Source organism: Vespa crabro, chromosome 6 (assembly GCF_910589235.1).
Source record: "Vespa crabro chromosome 6, iyVesCrab1.2, whole genome shotgun sequence".
NCBI lineage: Eukaryota > Metazoa > Arthropoda > Insecta > Hymenoptera > Vespidae > Vespa > Vespa crabro.
In genome coordinates, this window is record NC_060960.1 from 5163539 (window position 1) to 5174508 (window position 10970).

Here is a 10970-nt window from a genome sequence, read left to right on the forward strand (position 1 = left end):
CTATATACTTCAATAATAATATTTTCTTTAATTAGTCGAACTTAATCAAGCAAATGCGATAAATAATATGATAAATAAATGAATTAATTCTACATAAACAGAAAAAAAAACAAGAAAGATAAGAATAATAATTCGTTTCAATTTTTTTTTTACATCAATAACAATCTTTTTGGTAAATTTAAGATAAAAATTAAGAAAATAGAATTAAAATAATAAAATATTTAAATAAAAATTTTATTTTGAAATGTTTACATCATTATAGATCGAATACTCGAGTTAACAAAGATCTATAAATAATCTTCAAATTATATAATAACATACTACGTTATTTTATTTAAACATAAGTTAATATTTTCTTATGTTTTATTAATATATAAAATACTGATAAACGAGAAAGAAATTAATTATAAAGATAAGCTTTCAAGTATTTTATTATAAATTATCGATTTAATTTAAAAGATGTGATCAAACAATATCTAAAATGTTATCTGATTGTGAGATAAAATATATAATATATTAAAAATAAAATAAAGGAAATTACAAAATAATAATAATAATAATAATAATAATAAAAGAATAAATAATAATAAAGAGGATTTCTATAAACATTTTTATTCTGAGTTTAAGGGGATCGGGGGGAATTTATTACTAATTTTTCTACGAAATTTCGTACATATCTTTTTCTATTTTTTATTTCATATTAAAATAAGATAATTTTCTTAATTCCTAACCTTTCGCAAGAAAACAAAGCAAAAATATGGGATATCAACTTGTATTTTATAAGTAAATAGGATTATTGCGTCGTAACTGGTTCTAATCGCACTGCATATCGGGTCACATTATAATCACGTGGCCGATAGTCTCCACGTTGAACTCACGTCAGTATGGACTGTGTACTGTGATGTGTAGCCTGTCATAATTATGACGTCTTTCACGCTGAACTGCGTTTAAAAAAAACGACATAAGCTTACTATTGCATACATTTAACCATTTTCTGTTTCCTCATTATAGATTATTTTTATGATTATTATACATTCTGTTATATCAATATTTATATCTTTTATATACTTTCTTTTACTCGTATATTTCAATATATTTAACATTTAAAGTAGTAATAAAAATTCCCCTGAATAATAGAAAAAATGCGTATATATATATATATGTGTGTTGATTAATCATCGATCTTTTTAACAGTAATTTTCTTGATAATACAATACATGATTGTGCAAGTACTTCAAGAAGCGATAAAAGATAACAATTGCTTCTTATGACATCATCGCTTTCGGAATAAACAACAGGTGATTCTAGGATTCGATGAATGACGTAGTAGTATGTATATACGCAGTGAGAAGAAATTCCCAGAAGTATGACACGTTGTATAAGATTTTCGTTCAATGCTATGATTCGTTCAAAGCGAATATAGATAGGCACACATTAATGCGAAAGGAAGAAAGTAGAAAAATTCTTGTAACGCGCATATGCAAACGATCTGATCATTTAACTGCATCTCACTTTACTCGAACTACGCGATAATGATATTGAATAACCGTCCATTGTGTATTTTTGTAACAGTTAAACGGTACTTATGAAATCAACGTTTATTTCAATATTAAGATATGTTTTTCATGTATTCTCATATTGCCCATATTCTCTAAATAATGTATAGAAGTTTAAAGGAGGGATGTAGCCAAACGGTCACGTGGTTTAAACGCGCCATCGATAGGCACTTGTAAAGGGTAAGGGGAAAAGGGAGATACGGCGCGAATATATATAATCTTCCGCTCACGCTCCACCACCCAATTCTGCTTGGACTTCGAACACGTGTGCATACGTGCAAGCATTCCGAGGAGGGAAAGTTTTTATTTGTTTGGTGCGCTCATTGTATGGGTAAGAAATTTTATTTTATATATAATCTTCGTAATATCAAAACAAAATAATGATAGAGGTTATTGAATGGTATGCATGTGTAATATATTATTTAAGCTATTTTCTGAATCTTTCAATTTTGCTTTTGTCCTAATTCGGACAATGAACCTTTCATGTACTGTCAAATGAATGTTAGAATGGCTTTGTTTATTCGATTTTTTTTCTTTATTCTCTGTCGATACTTAATAATGTTTATTATTTATTAATTCATTTGGAACAATAGGAGATATATTTGAGATACTCTGTTTTTTTCATTTTATTTAAACATAAACAATCAAAAGTTCTCAGAAATTATACAACGTGATAAGCGATTTCAAGGTTATTTTCTTTAACAGATTGTTGACATTTGTATTCGTCAAGAAATTGATTAATCGTAATATAATATTACGTCAGGTTTAATTTTTAAAATTTCGACGAAATTTGTTCAAAACGTATTGGAGTAAGTTAATTATTTTATGAGAAGTGCCACGAGCGCCCAATTAACGTTTTCTATGGTCTTCCTTGAATAATATGACTGTACTACTACGGAGTATACATTATTATATCGAAGGTCGCAGTAGACACGTGGCATGATACGTATCTATTTGGTCTTGTATTGATTGTTAACCACGCGTCCGCTATCGCCATGTTGGACATCAAACCAACTGCAAATGCGATCCGCTTTTCTGCTTTTATTTCCCAAATTTTGGCTTACGGAACGGTGTTGATTCGTGTTCTTAAATAGCAGTGGAATTGTGGTACATATTAATTTATTGAGAATATATAATCAAGAAAAATAATACGATAAATAAAGCATTATAACAGCCATTTGAAATCTAGAACATAATTATTTATATTAATAAGTCTATTGTAAAATGTGTATCAAACAAATTATATAAACTAATTCATTTTTATACAAATGGATTATTTAAATTGATCAAGAATTGAGCTTAAATTGAAAATTGAACTTAATATTAGAAGAAATTTTTTTTTAATATTAATTCTAAGAAATATATTTCATGGATATTATTACAGAGCGAGAGAAGAGTATAAAACACGGAGAGAGCCCTGTAGAGCCAATAAGCAGCTGCAGGGATGAGCATGGCTTTGTGCCAACAGTTGGTCGCTGGGGCAGTGAATGGCCGAGTTGACTCGAGAAGACAGAAATATGGTGCCAGCCACAGGGGCAGGCACGCGGGCCCTGGATCAGGGGTGTGCCGCTACCCCTGCCGGTGTGGGCCCATTATGAATCACCAGCCCTGATCGTATCTACGGTCGAACAATATGAGGAACTAGCAGGCAGTGTTGAATTAGAAACTCAACGCTTATTGCGTGAGCATAGATATGACACTATTGGCAACTTCCTCAGGTATCTATCTAGTTTTACTTAAAAAATTACTTGCATAATGTTAGTAACGTTCTTTATCAAGTACTATATTATATCATATGAATAGGTTCTACAAGAATTATATTATGAGTGGAGAAAGTAAATTGGAACGATTTTATCGCAAGTATCAGCCTTTAATAACACCTGAACACTATACATGTGTTGGGCTTGGATTTGAATTACTACGTCGATTACGTAGTTTAAATAACAAATATCCTGATATAGCTAGTGGGCTCTACTTAGTGTCTTGTGAAGAAGTAGATTTATTATTTGTTATTTTAATTTAATGCCATAGTTGTTACCAACAAGTAATATAATATGAAATAATTTTTTTTACAGACGATTGGAGATATTGCTAGTTATGTTGGAGGTCCACCGGCTGCAGATAGTGGAGAGAAAGAACACGTTCTAGTGTGCCTGAAAATCAAGATTAATGGACGTCAAGGTGTTATGCTTCTTGATCCTGGTTATCATGTTGCTCGTGTGATTACAGTAATGGCTGATAAATTATATCCTCATACGGGCTGGTTTACTCAATCTGATGAGCCAAATTGTAAGAAAGAGTACAACTATTTTCTGTGTGCTGAAGATCCTGATTATGTCGAATGGCATGAAAGGGAAACTCGACCAGGTGCCTTGGAAAGAACACAAGTTGCTCTTATTTATATGGCAAGGCCATATCTTACTGCCATTGATGTTACGGAACGCAGAAATTTGGTTTACAATTTCAGAAGTTTACTTGCCCGAGACACTAAAGGTCATGTCACAGCTGGTATATATTTTCCCATTGTCCTAGACATGAACAATGCACAAACTTTTACGATTTTTTATCAAACAAATAGTGGTAAGAAAAGGATTAAAATGCCATTCAACAAATTCTGCAGCTCGCCTAAAGTAAGTTTAGTTAATTATTAAAGTAATTTTAATTAATTATAACGTATAAATTTTATACAATTGAATAACTAATTGAGTATTAAAGGAAATTACAAAACAGTATATAAGGATTTATCACTTTTCTTGTAAAACATATTTCTTTTTCTAAATTGAATAATATTAGATTGAATTAGTTGATATTTTAATAAAAGCATTATAAAAACCTATCTAACAATAAAAATTCTTTTCAGATAAGTCCTGATGCAAAGGAAACTGAAATTATTTCAAAAAGTGCTCGTCAATTGGGTCTAACACAAGATACACTGAAGGATATGCTTTCAGCTCTAGCTACTGTCATGAGTGATTCAACTTTTTTGGCACAACTCTTGACCATTAATGCAAGAATTAACACCCTTGCAGAGGATAATTAACAGAAGACAGTCCACCCTGTGCGGTGCCAATACAACATTATATTATATCATATCTTTTGCCAGCTTTCCTCTTATGTTCTTCTATTTCTATTGACTATCATATTTACTCTTTCTTATATGTAAAATTATTTTTTTGACAACGAAATGTAAAGAAATCTCTGTTATTAATTATTTTTAATATTTCTCCATTTTTAAATTAATCTAAATTCAGCAAAGATATAAAATTTAATTCTATATAATATTTTATAAAAATTGATTATTTTTTTTGTATATTTTCAAAATGCTAGATATATTTAAATACTTATTGAAACTATATGAATCTTGCTTTTCATAATTAAGTTTCTTAATTTTTTTAAGATTTAATTTTACTAATCCGTCATTTATTTATGAGGTGTTGTTATGAAACTTGTTAATCAGTAATAATGAGAAAAAAAATATGAGATATATAAAATAACAAATTTGATAAATTCCCGTTATTTAAATTAAATTAAATTAAATTATATTATATTATTCTTATTTATATATACAACAGGTTTCTCTAAGGTAAAGCTAATGTCAGGGTTGCTTTAATTTATTAGATTTTTAATATGGTGTAACACGAATGTTTTAGTTACTAAATTCATTTTATGCAAATAAATTTTCGAACAAATAAAACTTTTAAAAAAATGTATATCTTTATTAAAGCCTACTCTAAAATTAAATTTAAACTTTTAAGAAAGTTATGTTCCTATGTATGAGAAAACAAACAAATAAAGAAATACAAGTAGGTATTCAGTGAGAATGAAAGTAACAATGATAAATTTTCTCTAATTTTTAAGATTTATAAATCAGATTTATAAAATTAATTTCATTTGTGTACCCAAATTTCTTATTATTATGCTGTTTTAATGATAAAAATCGGTTCAAAATTTTTTTGAGATTATATTTTATTGTTTTATTAATCTGTTTATTAATCAGAATTTTATAATAGTAGACATAGATTGGAATTTTAATCGTCATTTGAGTATTTTTATAATAATTAAAATATAAGAGTAATATAATTCTAACATAACTTTTTGTATCATATATAAGGTAATGCTGTGATTTTTTTAATATTTTATATTTTGATCCCACTATACATAAGAGAGAAATTAGAGTAGTAGCAATTCCAATCGAAACGTTTCCTTTTTTATATTTTTTATAAATACAAATATAAGGATATATTTTATATCTTTTTGATTATACAATAATAATAACACATAATAACAATATATAAGAAAAATTAAAATACTATCCCAATTGAAACGTTTCTTTTCTGATGTATTCTATGAATTCAAATATAAGGATATATTTTATATTTTTTTAATTATACAATAGTAATGCAAATAAATTGCAACTTGTTTTTCATAAATAGTAATGATTACTGAGAAGTTACAGACAAAGCTAATTATATTTTGAGAGATTATATGCTAAGACATTCTAAAACATTACTATTTCACATTGCGGGACGCTTATGCTTAAATTCGGTGTCTGGAGTATGTTTACGTTTTCGATATCCTGTAGTAGTCTTTCTATGATAGGTAGCTTCAGAAGATGCAAGAGGGTCAGAGCTGTGAACATGCAATTATTCTTGTTTTAATGCTTCAATTATTTATAAATTACGTTATAAAAATAAATGAAGCTTTAATACATGATTTGTTACTATTTGGGGAACAGTTAGACATTATTAGTGTATATTATTATATATAAAACATTTAAACTGTTTATTAAAAATGAAAAATTATCAATCTTTTATTATAATCTATAGTATAAAAAAAAAAAATAAGAAAATCATCTTACATTCATTTTTAAATATATGATTTCTGAATGTATCATTTTTTTTCAAATTGATTTAAATCTTAAATTATTATATATGGTAAAATATAAATATTGCATGTATGTATTTTATATAATTATCTTCTTGTAGTATTATACACAAAGTAGTTAGTCAAATAATTAGTTAAAATATTTAATAATGTTTCTTTTTGGCTCTATTAATAGTCCTTATATATATCATAATTCTTTAATTTTTAATATTTCTTAGATCTAATAAATATTAAATATTTCATATAAAATTTGAAATATAAGTAAATATTGTTAACATACAAAGTATTATAGTCGTCAGAGTAAAAACATTAACACAATTAAAAGATATATTGTGTTAATTACTTTATATATTTTTATTAACTAAAGTTGATATTTTTGTAATCCTTGATATAAAGATAAATAACGGAAAATGTAACGCAACGTACTTACGTTACAAAAGTGTCACCGCTGTGTACTATGCTTTTAATTTATTAATATTTGTGGTTGTACCTGCAATACATAAGGTGGTATATTCCATACCAATCTTAGTATCTGTCGCAGTATAAGGACATATTTTCGTGAATTAAAATTACAAAGTACATATTTCATCATCTTATCATGCATTGAAATGAAACACGGGAATGAAATAATGTATAAACATGGTAAATATTGCATACTATTATCAAATAACTGTGTATAATACATATGAAACAAAAATAGTTCCAATCGTAATATGTAATTGTTTCATATTACTAATTTGAATTCAAATACCTGAATATTTTTTTTTTATGAAATGATAAAAGTACCGTTTGTTATTTGTTTATAAAGCTTTAAATTATAACATTTTATATACAATACATAAATAATATCTTATTGAAATTTTATTATAAGCTTATATAACCAAAATACATATAAAACAAAAATCTTACCGTGAAGTAGAAGCCAAATCATAAGTTTTAGAAGGTAAAGCTTTAATATTGCGCCTAGAAGAAGGTATCCATCTTGAAGAATTATAGGAGTAACCATGAAAGCATAATAACATAAGATTGACATAACAGATAAAATAAGTAATTTTATGTCAAACAAAGAATACACGATATATTAAATCAGTAAGAAAAATGGAATTCTCTAAGATTATAAACTAAAAAAGAAGATCTGATCACTTGTAATGAAATTGTAATAAAAATGATACCTGTTAATAATTTTTTTACATCGTTAACTCTTTGCAGTCATAATACTTCTTATTATGGTTACTCTATTGGCTCCAATAATTTTTACTTCCCAACATATGCCCAATTAATTATTGTTTGGAAATCCTACTCCAATGGATAAAATGTCTGAAATTTAGTTTTTACTTACATTTCATATGCACAGTATATAAAAATACGTGTGCAATACAATAAGAGAAATTGGGTATAGTTTACTTTCTAAACAACAATAAATGAGTACTTAACTGGAAATGTCATGGACTTTGATTGCAAAGAGTTAAAACACTACTAAACTTATGATACAATACAATTTATTCCATGGTTAGTACATTATATTAATCCTGTATATATTTTTATACACACAGACATATAATTTGTATAATTAAAATTACAAATATCTTTTTTATGTTTTACTATGTCATGAACGCATAACGTTGATTTATTTATTTATTTATATTTTGCTTGAGAATATTAAAGCTTATAAGCAGATTCAAATTTGCTGTGATCAAAAAATTAAATATTTCGATGATGTAATTAAATCTTATATATTTAAATATTAACTGATAATTTAAATTAAAATATTTTAACATAAAAATAAAGCATCCATTACCAGTATAAGTAATACCAGTATAAGTAATACCAGTATAACATAATGTACATATACACAAAAATTGAATTCTACAAAGCACATACATACATTTTCATATACATACATAGCATTAAATAAAAATAGGTGTAAATAGATAACAATATTGTGCTAACGACACAATTGTGCTAACAATTTAATGGTGCTAACTCTTATTAAGGTTGAATAATCCTTTTATTTAGAAAGTAAATATGAACATAATTGAGCATGCATATATTTATTTCAATAATGCATACACAAAGTTGAAGAAGGAATGCACCAAGAGATTTGGTTTCAGCCAATGTATTGTAATCACATTTTTCTACCAGACTTTCTTCCATGCTTCTTATATCTGTTGCATAAGAATGAAACTAACGTTTAGTAAACTAAATAATGAAACTAAAATATCTGTAATAAAAAGAACTAATGAAAATCTAATATTTTACATTATATATAAAGGTAACTCAATTTGATTTAATATTGAGGAATGAAATGTGTAGTTGTTTCCAAAAAATAAGAGTAACACGTTCTTATGACATTAACAGATATATACTCTTGCATTCGAATTTGTTAAATAATATGTATTTGTTAGTAGATTAGTGTGTATGATATATGAAGCAATGTACACATGTGAAATGTGACTTTAATTTAGAAATTTAAGTATTCTATGTAATTATATATATATTTATTGTTTTATAAAGCTAGATATATTAAATATTTCCAAATCTGTTATATTGCGGAAAAGTCACAAATTCTAATGCAGAGTTTCTCATACATTATTACATAATATTAGCTTTAGTTTATAGCTAATAAATGCAATAATTGTTTATAAATATTAGAAATGCATTGTTTAATAAAGAATTATGAAACTAACCTTCCTGATGCATCGGGTAAAGCAAGTTGCTTGTCGGGACGACGTCTATTGTAGTTAGCATATGCATTATGATGTGCCCCTCCAATTGCACCTACAGATCGTCTTGTACATGATTCCCATTCAGTATTAAAGCTCTCAGCTTCATCTATAAGAAAAATTTAGTGTACATTTATATAGTTACACAATTAAACATTACTTTTGGATTTTTATATGAAGAAAAATTTTTATATGATTTTAATTACCTTCATCAAGATTGATAAACTCTTCATGTTCTTCTTGCTCTCCATTATGAATATTCTGTTCCCTTTCACGAATATGGGCTCTGTCCCCAATATGATGACCAATAGCCATTTTCTTTGTTCCAGTTCTTGTATCGCATACAGTTTTTTTTGTCTCTTTTACTCCACCAGGTGCAGTTCTTGTAGACATTGTTTCCTGATAAACTTGTGGGCGTCCATCTGCACCACTGGCCATAGTCATTACAGAACTGCTTGTAAAGGAGTGACAGTTTCCATTTGTTGCCAAATTATCCTGTATTTTATTAACATTAAATAAATTACTGTTAATGCAATGTTAAATGAATATTAATATAAATAAAAAAGTATTATTTATTTTTATATACTTATGTCAAAAATATACAAATACTTATAAAAACGGTTCATATAAAAACTTACGAAATTGGTGAATAATCTATTGAAGTTCATAGCTGGCATAGTCGGAAAGGCAAACGGCATCATTTGCATCTCATTGTGATGTACTCCACTTCGCTCTTGTGAATCAGTTAATGCATTCTGACCCATCATTCCGAATGGATCGGTAAAAAAAGAATTCATTATGCTGCTCATTTGCCTCATGGTACGCATATGAGATCTATTGTCAGACAAAAATAATAATCTTAAATAATGCTTTCATTCTTACAATTTTACAAAAATATTTGAATCATTTTAAAATCTTGTATTTGAATTAATTATAATAAAATAAAATTGATGTAATACAGATATAAGTTACATCGATGTGAAACAATTGCAAGCATAAAATAAATAACATTAAAAACAAGCGAAATAATTATAATAAACAGAATAATTCACTGCAATTTAGTTTTAAGATCATACTATTGAATACAAGTACGTTTTATTTGTCGCAAGTCGTTATTATGTCACAAGTTGTATCAAAATAATTTTTTTTCAACTGGAAAATAAAAAAAAAGGGCAAAATATGAACGTCCTCAAATATCTGTACAATATTTTTATATTAATATTGAAATCGAAAAGAAAAATTTTGTTCGGTTTTTATAATTTGTAAATGCATGTAGAAATATCGTGGAAAAAAGAAATATTAATGTACAAACCCAAATATAAGATCATCATCGAAATCGCCCATTAGAGATCCAAACAAAGACATTTTGAATATCACACGATTAGTTAAATTATATCAAATATACAAGTGAAGTACGATTGATTGCAATATGTAGCGCACTCGACTACACGTATACAGAATGCTGTATTCCGTAGCAAGTAATTCCGAATTCGTTGTAAATCTTTTTTTAACTATAGTTTCTATGAAATTTCTAGAATTTATCGTATACTACACTGTCAATCGTACACTAATTGACTAGGGAGACCAAGATTTATTTAATCTACTACCGATCGTCGATTATCGCTTATCGTGAAATCACAGGAAATTTCCCGAACAGGAAACAATACTACCCAACGTATTTTGTTTGAATAGTATTTAAATGATATCAAATCGTAATGTTTAATTCTTGGTTTTGAAAGGAAAACTTTATATACTAATTTATTATTAAATGAAATATAAAATTCCAAAGAATTTATAAAAATAGCTA

At 27.0% G+C, this 10970-nt stretch overlaps 2 protein-coding genes across 15 annotated transcripts; one reads left to right on the forward strand and one right to left on the reverse strand.

The window, feature by feature from the left end:
- Positions 1-1182: 1182 nt before the first annotated feature.
- Positions 1183-5262, forward strand: LOC124424636. Of its 2 annotated transcripts, none has more exons than XM_046963974.1 (5): positions 1183-1887; positions 2941-3274; positions 3360-3549; positions 3632-4186; positions 4417-5262. In XM_046963974.1, the coding sequence occupies exons 3-5, from the start codon at positions 3379-3381 to the stop codon at positions 4594-4596; spliced, it is 906 nt and encodes a 301-aa protein (XP_046819930.1). In that variant the 5' UTR covers positions 1183-1887; positions 2941-3274; positions 3360-3378; the 3' UTR covers positions 4597-5262. The 2 variants fall into 2 exon arrangements, with proteins under 2 accessions (XP_046819930.1, XP_046819931.1); XM_046963975.1 differs by lacking the exon at positions 1183-1887 and adding an exon at positions 2366-2663.
- A 242-nt stretch (positions 5263-5504) lies between these two features.
- LOC124424637 (myeloid leukemia factor) lies at positions 5505-10897 on the reverse strand. 13 transcript variants are annotated; one of them, XM_046963982.1, is made up of 7 exons: positions 10476-10892; positions 9802-9997; positions 9370-9658; positions 9128-9272; positions 7350-7403; positions 6871-6930; positions 5505-6185 (listed from the first exon to the last, which is right to left on the reverse strand). In XM_046963982.1, exons 1-6 carry the CDS (start codon positions 10526-10528, stop codon positions 6912-6914), a joined length of 756 nt encoding a protein of 251 aa, XP_046819938.1. In that variant the 5' UTR covers positions 10529-10892; the 3' UTR covers positions 5505-6185; positions 6871-6911. The 13 variants fall into 13 exon arrangements, 9 of the variants coding, with proteins under 9 accessions (XP_046819938.1, XP_046819937.1, XP_046819936.1 ...); XM_046963981.1 differs by having other exon boundaries at positions 6867-6930; positions 7350-7421; positions 10476-10889; XM_046963980.1 differs by having other exon boundaries at positions 7350-7421; positions 10476-10888.
- Between the last annotated feature and the right edge of the window lie 73 nt (positions 10898-10970).